The sequence below is a fragment of the Heterocephalus glaber genome, unplaced genomic scaffold (assembly GCF_053883595.1).
Source record: "Heterocephalus glaber isolate CG9 unplaced genomic scaffold, H.glaber_assembly_v1.0 deba00001864, whole genome shotgun sequence".
Taxonomy (NCBI): domain Eukaryota; kingdom Metazoa; phylum Chordata; class Mammalia; order Rodentia; family Bathyergidae; genus Heterocephalus; species Heterocephalus glaber.
The window spans coordinates 322,356-337,967 of NW_028258504.1; the positions used below are offsets into that span (position 1 = coordinate 322,356).

General features: G+C 40.4%; 1 protein-coding gene and 1 pseudogene across 1 annotated transcript; both read left to right on the forward strand.

The window, feature by feature from the left end:
- The first annotated feature begins 5,918 nt into the window (after window positions 1–5,918).
- Window positions 5,919–6,515, forward strand: LOC147820514 (olfactory receptor 2G3-like). The gene has a single exon (XM_087204149.1). The coding sequence runs from the start codon at window positions 5,919–5,921 to the stop codon at window positions 6,513–6,515; it is 597 nt and encodes a 198-aa protein (XP_087060275.1).
- On the forward strand, window positions 6,512–13,021 carry LOC106008644 (SH2B adapter protein 1 pseudogene; annotated as a pseudogene).
- Window positions 13,022–15,612: the final 2,591 nt, after the last annotated feature.

Sequence of the window (15,612 nt, forward strand, 5' to 3'; positions counted from 1 at the left end):
CCCAAGATCCTGGAAGGAAGCTGCATACCTGTTCCAGGACCCAACTGCTGGCTCCTCACTCTCTATACCTTTGCCTCTTCAATGTCAAAGTAAATGAGGAGAGAGCCAGTTATTCATGAGCATGTGTGCGGAGCCTCCTTTCTCCTCAAGTTATGAGGGACATACCCTCACTTTGCCAATGAGGATGGGTCAATCCAGGGTTTGGGAGGAAAAAACCTGGGAATTGAAATGAGCAGCATGAGGAGATAATTTTTTAAACTTGATGACCTCCATCCCCCTATCATCATAGTAGCTTACAAATGGGAAGAAGATTAACACTGGGAAGTTGTGTATAAACTGCTGGCAAAGGAAAAGATGACAGCAAAACAATCCCAAGCTGTTAAAAGGTGAACAAAACCATCCCAGTACATACTGAACCTCCAGAAAGGAACAAGTATTAAATCGGTTGTTAGATGAAAAGCAACAGAATAAAATTAATAAATAAAACCTCTGTTATTACCTATGATATTAGAAATGATTGGCTTAGGATAAAATAAAATTTCTATCAAGTCTAGAGCACTGGACAGAATTTAGGACAAGTCATAAGTAGTTTGTGTGAATAGTGAAAGAAACATCATTTGCAGGTGCATTTTGTTGAGTGTGAGGTTTGAACACATAGAGGTGGTCAAGCAGCATTTCCATGGGGCAACAGTGGGAAGAGGAACTTGAAATCTGTGGGAGGGCTTGAGGAACCCTAGAAACTATTTATTTATTTTTTTATCCAAGTATTTAATAGTTGCTAAAAAGGAACACATGTTCAGAAAAGGCAAACTTTAAGGTCATACCATAGTGAAGCTTAGTGAAGCTGGCAAATCTGTAAGACCATTGCACATGTGTAATGTGTGTGGAATAAGTACACAGTACCACATAAATAGAAAAAATTTCACTAATAATAAATGGGAAAACAATTTTTGTTTACTTTTATTTATTTGTGCTGGGAAATGCACCTGGAGTCTTAAATGTGCTGGAGAAATGCTCTAACACTGAACTATATCCTCAATCCTAACTGAATCTTAAAAAAAACCTTAAACTCATGTCCAACACACAGAGTGCTCACAAGCAGTAGGTGATGTGACAGAGGGATTGAGGTGGTGTCATAATTCATAGTCATATGTAGAAACAGAGAATGGAGTTCATGGTATGATTCTCAGAGGACCTGGCTCTTCTGCAAGGGTTCCAGGTGATGTGTCCTCCTGCAAATCAGCTGAGACAAAGGAGAAGTTCTGTGCAGGGATCCAGGCCTGCAGTGGGAGCAGGCAGAGGAGAGGATGAGATCTGAGAAAGAGAAAACATGGGAAGACAAAGGGACCACATCGGGGCCTGAGTGTAAAGTGGGGATTTACAAGGTCCCTCTGGGCTTTAAATGAGGGTTGTGATTCCTGGAGATCACTTGAGCAGGTGAGCATGAGATCTGGATTGGAGTCAGTGCCTTTGGAAACAGTACTGTCCCAGGGATAACAAGTCTGAAATTATGGCAATGAGGGAAGCCTGTGAAGTGTTTTTCATTCCTGAGTTTCCTGAAGAATAGTTTTGTACTATTCCCAAATGTTCATGGCTGAACTAAACCAAATTTTTTCAAATATGTCTTGCCATGGAGAAAATTATTTTCAAAAACAACATTTTTTTTTGTGCTTGGCTAATTTCACTGAACATAGCTGCCCCAGGTTTATATATATTTGTCTTAAATGACAGGATTATGTCTGTTTCTATGGCTGAATAATATATAGCATGTACACACCACAGTTTCTTTAGTCATTCTTTTATAGATTGACACATAGATCAATTCACTACCCTTTGTATTTTGAATTGTGATACAATGGAATGCAGATAATTCACTATGCTGCTTTCAGTTTCTTGGTTACATACTCAGAAGTGGGAGTGACTCATCCTGTGGTAGGTAGTTAGAGTTTAATTCATGTTGTTTTCTACAGTGGCTGCATTAATGTGCAGCCCACCAACGCATGCCTGGTTACCCTCCCCATGCCCCTGCCCACATTTGTTCTTTGTCTTTTCTATACCAGCCGTTCTAACACTGGTGAGCTGAGAGACAACTACACATGGTCTCACTCAAATTTGGAATTTAAAAGCATTGATCTGATTGAAATAAAAAGTAAAGTAGTAGAGACCAGAAGCGAGCAGTGATACAGGAATGGAGTTGAGAGATGGTGGCCAAAGCTAAATTTAGCCACTCAATAAGGTGCATATACTTCAGAACATCATGCTTTATTTGTGTACAAATGTCAGTTTAAGTATAGCATATATATTTGAAAATATATATGATGGACTTGCATAATTGACATGCCATAAAATTTTTATGCAATTTCTTATGGAAAATATGTTGGAGCATACTTACATCTCCTTCCAGTGTGAGCCCAAGTAAAGAACATGATGTTCATGTACCAACAACTCTGAAACATGTCCAGGATCTCAAAGGAGGAGCTGGATGGCTGTCTTCAGTCTCTACCTCAAAGCCATCTGTGCACCCATTGCATTCATTGAAAATCCCATCATCAAAGGCTGTCTAAGCAAACAAACACAAACAAATATACAGGCCAAGCAAGACTTGACAGTAATGAACAGCTTCTTTGGATTTTAATAGTCAGGAAAGTATCTCTATTTTTAAAAAGGCAATGCATAGCTTTTCTCATAAGTTCCCTTTTACTCTATTTAAGTGTGAGATCAAAGAACACTTTCACAATTTTTTCATGAGTCAAATTCTAGAACCAAGTGCCCTTTCTTCTAAGGGGAGATTGGGTGTGAAGCAGAATCCTCCTTCAGTTTGCTCTTTGACACAGCACAGCCTGGAGGCACTGTCTTAGCTGCTCTGCCTCACTGCAGGTTGGCCAAGTCCTTAGGGAGGGAGTGAGGAGAAAACAGGCCCTGCCCTCAGGGGACTCTACCTCTGTCCTGTTGATACTCTATTGTCTCTGTTGCATGGCCCAGACTCTGTGTTCCACCATCCTCTCCATTCACTACACAAGTGGTATTCTTCACCCCCACTGATCAAGTGCAAATTGTGTCGGTTTTTTTCTTAAATTCTTTTATTGGTACATTTTAGGTAAACAATACATTTACATTTATCTTTGGGTGCTTGTACTCTTAAGTGAAATAAATAAGACACACGTATAAATACTGAATAGTTTCTCTAGTGTGAGAAACAGAGTGTCAATAAGGATTAAAAGGATTAATAACTAATAAATGTGTGTCCGTTTTGACAACCCTTGATCTATATATGAGGTGAGAGAGGCTCAGCTGGAAGCTCACTAAGGGATGCAGGCTCCTTAACTTTGAGCTGTAAGAAGCAGCCAGCATTTTTCTTTTTTGGTACCATGGATAGAACTCTGGTCCTTGTGCTTCCAAGGCAAGTGGTGGAACCACTGAGCTAAATCCCTGGCCCAAGCAGCCAGCATTTGAGCCATCAAAACACAGCTGCTCTGCAGCTGAATTGATTCTTGTGTGCTATTGTGGGTTACCATGGTTGTTGTTTTTTTCTTGTTTATCATTTATGAGGAATATCAATTTTAGAATGAGCAAGTCACCAGTTTCTGCATGTCCTCTGTTCCAGACAAGCTGTTAATCTGTTGCATCTTCTCCAAATCCTGACAGAGAATATGACTGGTTGCATTTTAGTGCCTGAGGGAGAGGATCGAGGTATAGATGTACCCTGTTTAAATTCCCATTGGACACTGTATCAGGGCAGTGAGGACTCAAGTAGAATTACTCCAGATGTCACATGCTGCCCATCACCTACCCTTGACTCCCAGCCATAAACATAGCAGTCACAATCAGTATCCAAACCTCATTCTCAAATAAGGCTGTTTTTCGTGTTTGCTTTGAACTAAGCTCCTCTTGATAGTATTGACCACATTCTCACAAGCAATCTACTCAGTACTGGCCACTAGTATCTCTTTAAGTTATCATGACAGTTAGTGACTATTTTATCCCAAGATCTACTCTCTCTTCCTGAAATTCAGGCACTATTTGCCCCTCACATATGGTGGGACTTTTTCTGACTCTCCAGAATTCTTGATGACTACACACATCTGTAGGTTGAGTCAAACATTCGTTCTGAAATATCCATCAATTTGGGCCGAGGATTTAGCTTAGTGGTTCCATCGCCTGCCTTGCAAGCACAAGGACCCGAGTTTGATCCCTGGTACCGAAAAAAAAAAAAAAAAAGAAATATCCATCAATTAGAAAACTGCTCATTACATTTTTTAAAACTTCAACTCATATTTTTGTCAGTTTTAAAGTAATTTTGTTTCCAATCTCATGGTATCAGTTTTTGAAAGTTGTTTATGCATATCCTTCCCATTCATGAGATTAAATATATTCTTTAAATTGTGGCATATATGAAAATATTTGCCAGGTATGTAATCTTGTTTTATAATGCAAATTTTTGTAAGGAAGAGAAATTAAACATTATAAAGACCTTTTAGTCTCCTTGGGCTCTGTAAAAAAAGTGATGGGAGATCTATAGTGCAAAAAGGTACAGAAAATCATAGTAAACTTCATGCCCAATAGAATGGTGAATATCAAAGACAAACAACAGGGAACAGCAGAGCTGTCCAGCATATGGATGGATGGAGCCCTGATGCACTGGTGGAGGAAGGAGAACAGCACAGCATCTGGGCAGAGGAGCACAGCTGTTCTCCACAGAATTGACCTAGGGTCACCTCAGGATGCAAAGGTCACTTCTGAGTCTACACTCAAAGAAGTGGAAAGCAGGGTCTAAGGAAGTATTGGACACCAGTGCATAGAGCAGCATTAATCAAAATAGCAAAAACATGAAAACAATATGTGCCTCAACTGGGAGATGAGTGTATAAATGCACTTTTACAGTTGTACAAAATGAGAAACAAAAGGTCAGAATCTTAAATATACTTCTAGTTACAGATGAAATTTTAGGACATGATGTGAGAGAAATAAGATAATGACATAAAGACTACTTAATGCTAATTTGGTGTGATGAAAATTATTTAAAAAGAGAGGAGAATGGAGATTTCCATTGTGGGGAATAGTGAAGAGATTTGTAACAGGACAGATTAAGCTTGGAAGATGAAAAGATTCAGAAGATGAATGGTTGTAAAACATCAGTGTACTTCATTACTGAACTACATTTTTCAATGCTTGTGAGCTAATAAAGTTTATGTTTTGTGAATGTTAGCATAAGAAAATTTTGGAAAAACAAAAAAGAAGGCATTGCCTAGAATAAACTCCATTGATGTCCTCTTTGTGGCAGAAAAAGTTCCTAAGGTATGTACTGCAAATGAATCTACCATTAGGAATTGGAAATATACATTAATAAGAATGAGAAAAAGAAATGAAAAAGTCCTATTTATCCTCAAAAATATATCCTTTTTCTTCTAGCTATGTATAGTAGACCCTCAAATTATGACTGACATGACATACAAACAACTTGGGTTATTTAGGTTAATGGAAGATTCATCTGCCTCTTATCTATAGCATGTACCCTGGCAAACATCCAGATCTCAAATGTACTGACTTAGTTACAACCAGCCATTGGGAACTCATCTAGTTCATAAGTCAAGGGTCCACTCTATTAAAGACACATGCCATGGAAAGGGGAAACATGAGCTTTCCCAACACTTTTGTCCTGCTGGGCTTCTCTACCTCCTCACCCTGGTGGGGAATAGCTACATCCTCCTCCTCTCCCTGCTGGACTGCAGACTCCAGATGCCCATGTACTTCTTCCTGGACAAGCTCTCTCTGCTGGGCCTCTGTATCACCTGCACCATTGTGCCTCAGCTGCTGGCCAACCTGTAGGGACCAGACAAGGCCACTGCTACCTGGGGATGCATCACACAGGTCTAGATTTTCAGTGGACAGCTTGCACTGAATGCATCCTGTTGGCCATGATGGTCATTGATCTCTATGTAGCCATCTGCTGGACCCTCCAGTACACTCTCTTCATGCTTCCCAGTTTGTGTGTGCTGATGGCAGCTGCTTCCTGGTCCAGCGGCCTGGCCAATGCTCTGCTTCAAACCACACTCACCTTTCAGCTAGCCTTCTGTGGACAGCAAACCCTGGACAACTTGTTCTGTCAAGTTCCTGTGCTCATCAAGCTGGCCTGTTGCAACACTTCTGCCAATGAGCTGTTCCTCATATTTATTACCATCCCATTAGGGATGGTGATTCCCCTGCTTGTGGTCATCTCTTACACCTTCATTGCTAGGGCTGTACTGAAGTTTCCTTCAGCTGAAGGAAGGCACAAGACACTCAGCCCCGGCAGCTCCCACTTGCTGGTGATCACCATATACTTTGCACCAGGCATATACATGTACCTCCAGCTTTCAGCCCAGAGCACCCAGGACAAGTTCTTGTCCTTCTTCTACTGTGTTATCACCCCAGTGCTCAACCCACTCATCTATAACCTTAGAAACAAGGATGTGAAGACAGCTTGGAAGGGGATTCTGCAATTCCAGCATGGGTTGCAGTCTTTAAAAGCCAGATGATCTCTGCCTGTGTCCTGAGCAACCACAGCCACTCATCCATCGATACTGGTATATCATACCTGCTTTTTAAAAATAGCATCCATGAATTCCAATAAAAAGTTCCCAATTTTCAAGGTCAACCATCTCTGTGCCTGGAAAACCTCTGTGGACTAGAAAGTTCTATCATCATTTGTCTCCAGGAAAGCCTTTGTCCTTTAATAAATCCTTCATATGTCTCTAGAGTAAGAATTGAAAACATGGTCCATACATCTTGGTCTATTGAGGAATATCATGTATATGTATTTTTTTTTTACTTTTCTTAATACATGTTTGCATTACATAATGATTACATTCACTTTAGGCAATCAGCATATGTGCATAACATATTTCAATTCTTTGTTCCCTTGCCACCACCCTCTTTTATTTTTCCAGCATCAGATTCATTTATCTTCTAAAATACTATAAAATTAACTATCATGATACAAATTGAAAACCAAACATTGTATTTTAATCTTTCCTTCTTCCTTTTTTCTTTCCATTTCCTTCTGTCCTTTCCTTTCTTTCTTTCCATCCTTTTAACCTAGTTATTACCTCATATTAATTGTACACAATTGTGGATTTCTTTTTGTCATTTTTCTGCATGCATATAAAGTCTATTTGTCATATGCACCCTCTATTTCCCCTCTTAGCTGCCCTCAGCAATCCTCTGAGTACCCTTCCCTTTCCTAATAGCCCCACTTCTCCTATCATGTCTTCTTCTTACCCCCTAGATTTGATTCATAACAATAAATGTATTTGTCTTCAACCACCTGGCTTGATTTGCTCAGAAAAATGATTTTCAATTCTTCCAATTTTCTTCAAATGACAGAACATTGTTTTTCTTTATCATAGAATGATGTTCCAGTGTCTAAACATATCATTTATTGTACCCACCCATCCACTGATGGGCATCTAGGATGATTTTTAGCTATTAAGAATAATGTCATGATAAACACTGGTGTGCAAGCATCTCTAGTTTATGCATACTTTAATTACTTTACACAATATCATGCAATGGGAAAGTTGGATCATATGGTACTTCTATCTTTAGTTTCATTTTTGTTTTTTAAAGGAAACACCAAACTGATTTCATGGTGGCTGTAATAAGTTACAATCCCACCAACAATGTATAAGGGTTCCACTTGCCCTGCATCCTCACCAGAATTTATTATATTTTGTATTCTTTATGATAGCCTTTTTGACTGGGATAGAAGGAATCCCAACATAGTTTAGATATGCATTTCCAAAGAGACAACAAATGTTGAATTTTTAATATAATTATTGGCCATGTGTACTTCTTCTTTTGAGAAGTGTATATTAAGATATTTGGCCCATTCATTGATTGGAATATTTGCTCTTTTCATGTTAAATTGTTTAGTTCTTTTTATTTCCTGCATATTAAGCATCAGTCAGATAAATAGCTGACCAAGATTGTCTCCTAGTTCATAGATTGTCACTTCACTCTATTATTTCCTTGGCTATGTGTGTAAAAGCCTTTTAATTTCATGAAATCTCATTTGTGAGTTCTTGCTTGTATTTCCTGGGCTGTTGCATCCTGTTTGGGAAATCAGTGTCTGTACAAATATTTTGAAGTGTTTCCACTGTGTTTTCTTCCATTGCTTTCAGTTTCAAGTCTTACATTAAGATCTTTGGTTCATTTTTGAGTTGATGTTTCCACAGAGTGAGACATCAGGATCTAGTGTTAATCTTCCACAAGTTGTGTCCATTTCTTCAGTATCATTTATTGAAAGGGGTTCTTTTGTCCAGTGTAAGTTTTAGCTACTTTGTTGAGGATGAGGTGGCTGTAGATGCATAGGCTTATGCCTAGTTCTTCCATTTTTATCTATTGAACGACACCACTGTGTTTGAGGTAGGGTAGAGAAAGGAGATGAAAAAAGAACTGAGATGTGTTTTGTACATGTACCAACTCTCCAAAAGGAGGATAATGATTGTGTACTGCAAACATCCACTTATAAAAAATAAAAATTTTAGAAACCAAATTCTATAGCATATTTGCAAATCAGGTGTTGTGGTTCATCATGCATTGTTCTTCTTGCTTGGAACCACACTAGCTACTCAGTGTGTTCCATATAATTTCTTTCATATAGAATTTGACATTTTTTCTCAATCTTTGAATGATCTGTGAGTAATCTGTCATTGGTATCTTGATGAATACTATTGCTAGTATGGCCATTGTAACAAGAGTAGATCTCCCAAAACAAGTGCATGGGACGTTAATGCATCATTTAGTACCTTCTTCAATTTTTTCAGTGAGATAAAAATTAAATTGTGGAGCTCTTTTAACTATTGGGTGTGTTTGTTCCTAGATATTTTAGTGTATGTGTGTGTATTGTGAATGTAAATTTTTCCTATTTCTTTTCTAGTGAATTTGTGATTATTATATAGGAAACCTGCTCATTTTGTATATTGATAATGTTTCCTGCTTCCCTGCTGGATTTATCAGTAAAAGACATTTTTAGTGGACTCTAGAATTTTCTAGTTATAAAATCATGTCACCTGGACCAGGAATAATTTGAGTTCATCTTTGCCTGTTTATCTCACTTGTATTTTCCTCCCTTGTGTATTTGTTCATGGTGAAGATTCCCTTACCATATTGAATAAGAGTGATGAGAATGGAGGCCTGGGTCATGCTCAAGAGTTTAGAGGAAATCTATCAATTTCTCCCTCCCATTAAGATGTTGGGTCAGGGCTTGGCAATATAACAATTTTTATGATGACATATGATTCTTCTATAATTATTTTACTCAGTACTTTCATCATGAAGAAATGTGAGATATTATTGAAGAATTTTCTGCATCTGTTTAGAAAATCATGTGTTTTTAAACTTTGATTCTATTTATTGGATTTTGTATACATTTTGATTTCTATATTTTGAGCACACTTTGAATCCTGGGAATGAGAACAACGTGATCATGTTGTATGATTTTTAGTGTGATATTGGGTCCATTTGAAGATATTTTATTGAAAACTTTTGCATCTGTTTAGATAAATTAATGCCTGAGAACCATATGTAATCCATAATACCTTGAAATCACAATGGCATTTTTGATACTTCTGGAAACAAGCTTATATTCTTTTTTGGAACACAATGATATAATTTTCAAAGATTCACAATATTTTAAAGATATAGAGGAGTTGTGGTGGTATATAAAGTAAATACTAAACCCAAATAAGTCCACCAAAACAATGGACAAGTCAAGCAACTATTGAAACAATAAAAGTAAATTATTTTTTTCAAGAATTCTGACTCTGGTGGAGATAACCTTTCATGGACAGCTCCCTTTGCTCCTTCTCTCTCCTTCAGCCAACCTCCATGAGGCCAATGCTCTTCTTCTCACTCCTTCATCCCCACACATGTCACAGTTGTCACATCTGATGTTTTCTGGATATTGGACCACTCTCCATGTAAATGTGAGAGCTCTGTTTTTCCACGCCTGAACACTTGGCCATGGTCTGGAGTATGCTGACCAATTGATGGAGACCTGTGGCCATGGGGACAGAATAGCATCTTCCATGAATAATTTTTGCATTACTTGTCAGTGAAACAGATGGACATAACAGGATGTTGGTGAATATAATGTTGACCTGAGCTAAGCCTCAGCTATAGATATTTTGCACCAATTCTTTCTCCAAACTGTGTGTGAACCAGCTTTTCACCAGTCCCCATGGTGTGGTGATAGAGCAATACTATATAATAAGGCAGTCCCTTGTCTTGCCTCTATTTTTTTCCTCACAGAATGTTTTGTACCATAAATGTTTTGTGAGTGTTTGAACTGTGCAACCTTTCAGACATTTTCTGTTAAGCTCCACCCCCTCAAAAGAATATTGTTGGGCTCTGCCCCCTCACAAGAATGTTCTGTTAAGCTCTGGCTCCTTTCAAGAATGTTCTGAAACTTCACCCCTCTGCTTCAGTAAGGATTGTCACAAACCATGTGTTTCAGGAATATTCTGTAACTCCACCCCTCTGCTTCAGTGACCATGCTTGCCTACATAATCTGTGGATCCCTACATAAGGAGGCTTTCATTTATGGTAGAGCACTCAGACTTTGGAGTATGAACTCCTCTGAGCCTGGAGGCATAATAAGGACTTTCCCCACCTCTTTGAGGGACCATCACATGCTTGAGTCTTCAAATTGTCATAGTTGTACCCCAGAGCTGTAATATTGAGCTGTAACAATCAACTGTGACTCAGAGCTGCAACACTTGGCTATGGCACTTAGCTGTTCTACTTTGTCACATTTGGTTCTCTGACTGGGAATCTGATTGAGCTAGACATTTGACTTACTGGTTTGGAGCTGGAGAGTGGCCAATGAGAGCCCTCTCCAATGAACACCATCTCCAATGAACAATGGCAGTTTCTTCTCCATCAGGTCAGGGTGATGGTTGACTGTGCTTGCTTCTCTTGACCAGACTCAGGAGAAAAGTTGGACTAAAAACCTCTTCAGGATTTCAGGACTTCAGGATATGGTAAAGCCCTGGGGGCCAGTTTGAACCCAGTCATGCCTGTCCCACTGGACAGAAGGAGTCTTATCACTTCTCACAGTCTCAAGCCAGAGACTTCAGTCAGGGATCTCCCCAAGGAGGGTAGGAATGTTTCAACCTCTGAGTAACTGGTATGAGTGAGTATAACTGCGCATGGTCCTCCATGACTGGCCCATGTGGCTCCATGGCTTTGGCTTTGGAGTCTGATTTGGTTCTATCCTGGTGTTTCATGGCAGCATTGTAAGGCATAACAGTGACACATCTCCTGTGGTGGGAGGCTGATCTGGTGGGGAATTACCTGTGCACCTTAGCCAAAACTTGCCCAATCTCCTGAGAGAGACATGGCCAGGTGGACACCTGTGTAGTCTTCTTTCAGAGGCTCTCATCCTTTGTCTGTTGCACCATCATTCAAGGACACTACATACACCATAGTTAACAGCCGTAGTAAACCCACAGTCCTAGATTGAATGGTTAAAATGTTCAAGAAAGGATTTAGTGGGGAAAATGGAGTTAGAATGAATCCTGCAATATTTCAGACTCTCTCTGAAGTAGATTGGCTCCAGTTAAATGTAGGGTGGCCCCCTGAAGAAATTCTGGATGTTCAGACTGTGTGTGCAGTGTGGAGAGTCATTACTGACAAAGCAGGCCACTCTGATTGGGTCTCCTATATCCATTCTTGCCTAGAGGTTGCCCAGACCCTAACCCCAGGTCCAATTCTGCATTGGAAGAAAGGGACAGAGTCAGGTTTTCATAGCCCAAAGTAGTGGCCACCTCTCTGAGATCCAAGAAAGGCCAATTCATCAAGGCCTACTAGAAGAAGATCCCCTGCCACTGCCTTATGCCCCAGAGCTGCCATATGCACCTACCCCACTGATTAAAACTCCTGCCATCAGTCTTGGCTGGTAGACCATCTTCAGACTTGCTGCCTGATCAAGCAGCCAGCCTTCTTCAAAATCCTCCAATAGGCTCATCTCCATCTCTGGCCAGACCTTTACCTCCTTATCTGCCTCTTCTGGCTCCAGCCTCCAGTCTCTCCAGCATCCCACATGGTGATGAGATTCCTTCCCCTGAGACATCTCTTGTCAGGGACCTGTGGTCAGCTCAAACCTCAGCTATCCAGCTGCCTATCTGTGAGACCTAACCACTGTCCCACATCCTGGACAATGGCACCATTTAGCCTGGCTCTGCCACTCTACTACCAGTCCTTTACCACGACTGAGTTTTTGAGCTGGAAACACCACACTCTGCCTTATTCTAAAGGTTCCACCAAGAACAATGATGGTCCTCTCAAGGTGGTGGGTGTATGGGGCCTATCAGACTGGCCCTCTGCATCCTTCTTTCCCAGTTTGACCTCCACTGAAGCCTCCCATTTTCACTCAAAGGAACCACTTTCCCCCGAATCCCCTCATTCTCATTGAGGAGGGCCCCTGGCATGGACAATTCATCCTCTCTCAACCCCCTATTCTACCCTGGATGCTCCAGAAGCAGCCACACAGTCATTCCTGTTCCAGGAGTTGAGGGAAGGGGAAGGGGACGTACCTATCTCAGGATACACTTGGTTACACGGGATGCACACAAGACTTGAGGCCACCCAGTTAGTGCTGGAAAGAGGCATCATATCCCAGGGTGCCTTCCTGGTTCATCAGAGTGAGATGAGGTGGGGTGAATATGTCTTCAGTCTCAATTTCCAGGGCAAGGTGAAGCATCTGTGTTTGTCACTGAATAAGGAGAGTGAGTGCCAGGTCCAGCTCCTGGGGTTCCAGTCCATTTTCCATATGCTCAAGTATTTTCGGGTATGTCCCATCTCTCTGGAGTCTGGACGATCCAGAGATCCTCTCCTTGTCCTCAGCTTTTTGCTCTCCCAAAGGCTGCAGGGCCAGGAGGAGGGTGAGAGCCATAAAGGAGTGTGTGAAAGAGATCGATGTTACTCCAATGCCTCTTCCACCCTCCTCAACACTGGGGAGAGTCATAGAATTTTCACATGAAATATCTACAGGGTCAGGCCCCTGGGGATTCCATGGGCACTGTAAAATTGGAAAAGGCTGTACAGAGCCACCCTGGGATGCTCACACCCCTGCCAGCATCTCAAATGATCTGGAAAGACCATCCTGAGACGGGTCAATATTGGGGGCAAAAAGCCAACAAACATGCCAAAAATAGCCTCAGTGACTTATAATCCATCTTATCCCTTTTAACCAGTTGATTCACTTTGGGTTACTGATTGGGAAAAGACACCCTTCCAGCCTATCTGTGCTGTAATATACTGTTGTGCTTGCTACCCTCACTGCTGTTCAAGTCACAGGTATCACACAGTGAATCACCTGACTGAAAAAGGACACCTCACAGAGGTCTTGGACATCTGGACTAAACACCTGGACCCCCAAAATGCCCTCAGGACTTGACTCAGATGGGAGACCTCAGGACCCAACCTGACCTTGGAGACATTACCAGCAGACAACAGCCCTGCTCTAGTCACATTGGGATCTGACTAGTCTATACACAGCCAAAGCTTGAGGATACCATTCACAGTACACCTTAAAATTCACCCCATAGATTATTACTGCTATCCCTCATGGGTAGGCCTCCTTGGACAGCTTACCTTAATTTTTGCTATGGGTACTGCTACAGTTGCCCTGGAAGATTGCACAACTGTACATAGAGTCTCCTAGCCCTTGTCTTCATCATTATTACAGGGTGTTTCACTGGTATTCTTTCTCTCCTTTAAAGGTAAGTGCATCAGCTATTAGGACTATAGCACTATAGCTATTATTGAGGCCCTATGAGGTTATGCCTAAATAGGGGGATCACAGAGGGGAAATGATACAGCAAAACTATACAATAAGGCAGTCCCAGAACCTGGAAGGAAGCTCCCCCACCATCATCCCAAGCTCCTAGGGCAGAGAAGGGCAGAGAAGGTGAGCCAGTCCCAGAACCCAGAAGGAAGCTTCCCTGCTGCCATCTCAAGCTGCTAGGGCAGAGAAGGTGAGCCGTACGGGTGCCAGAAGCACACCTCCCCCCTGTAGAAATGAGAAGACATATAAACAAGTCTCAAAACCAGAGTTCTGGAACACCTACAGCAACCCCAAAGGGAAATGCGATGGAACAATCTGATACTCAAACACTTGGACTCTCTGAACTGGCAACAAAAGAGGATCTCGAAAAAAGAAATCAGAAATAATTACCCAGCTAAAAGCAAAGATTTTGCTCATGATGCAAGACATGATTAATAAATCCAGAGAGGACATAGATAAAAAACAGGGGATCTGAGGAACATGATGCAATCCCAACATAGGCAACAAATGGAATCCATAAAACAGATGCAAACAGATTTCCAGGAAAATAAAAACTCCATCAAAATTCTGCACAGGAGAATGAACTAATGCGAGGAAAGAATTTCAGATATAGAAGAAAAGATTGCAATTAGTGACCAGGAAAGAAAAATTGCTTTAAAATTGTAAAGGAACACAAGAAATCAATCCAACAGCTGCTAGATGATGCAAAGAAGAATAAAATAAGACTGATTGGAGTCAATGAAGAAAGAGGAGACAGTGCAGATGATATTAAAAAAAAATTGTTCACAAAAGTGATGGCAGAAAACTTCCCAAGAAGGGGAAAAGAACTTGACATACAGATAAGGGAGGCATATAGGACTCCAGCTAGTCTCATTAAAAAAATGTACACATAGGCATATAATAGGATTCCAGAAATCCAACAGAAGAACAAAATTCTTCAAGCAGTGAGAGAAAAGAAACAAATCACATCCAAAGGAAAGCCCATCAGAATCACAGCAGACTTCTCAATGCAAACCCTCAAGGCAAGAGGAGCTTGAAGTGATGTATTTCAAGCCCTAAAGGAAAACAGCCTCCAACCCAGATTGACGTACCCTGCAAAACTATCTTTCAAAATTGATGGAGAAATAAGGTACTTTCATGTAAAAGAGCACCTCAGGAACTTCATGAATATCAAACCGGCACTCCAAAAAATTTTAGATAATACCCTAGGAAAAGACAATGGGGATCACAACCCCAGGAAACCCAGCAGAATGAATCCATTGGGTGTGACAAATTAAACGCAAAGGGGGAGAATCCAACAAAAAGAAAAAGTCATGACAAGCCTTTTAAAACTTTTAACTTCATCTCCCTAATGAGTGTATAATTCAATCTTGTTATTGTACTGATTAGTATTTTTCTGATTCTAGAGTTGCACACCTTTCTTTGTGCTAGACTGGGTATTTATCATCTTCTTATGTCTGCTTTTTAATTGGGTTGTCTATTAATGTGCTCTGAGAATTCTTTATATGTTCTGTTCATAGGTTATATGCATTGTAAATATGGTCTGTTTAAGGACTACTTTTCATTTTAATGATGTCATATAAAGTTCTAAATTTTGATGGAATCTCATTTATCAATTTTTTTCTTTTATATATCATGTCTTTTGTATACTAGATAGTTCTTGCCTACACTGAATTCATAAACATTTTCCCTTATAATTTCTTCTTAAAGTTTTATACTTTTAGGCTTTCATATTTAGGTTCATAGATCCCTTCAAGTTATTTTCATGTATGGAAATAAAGGGT

What these genes read in the sequence shown, in the direction of transcription:
- LOC147820514 (XM_087204149.1), top strand. Translation starts at nt 5,919, where the DNA reads ATGGTCATTGATCTCTATGTAGCCATCTGCTGGACCCTCCAGTACACT.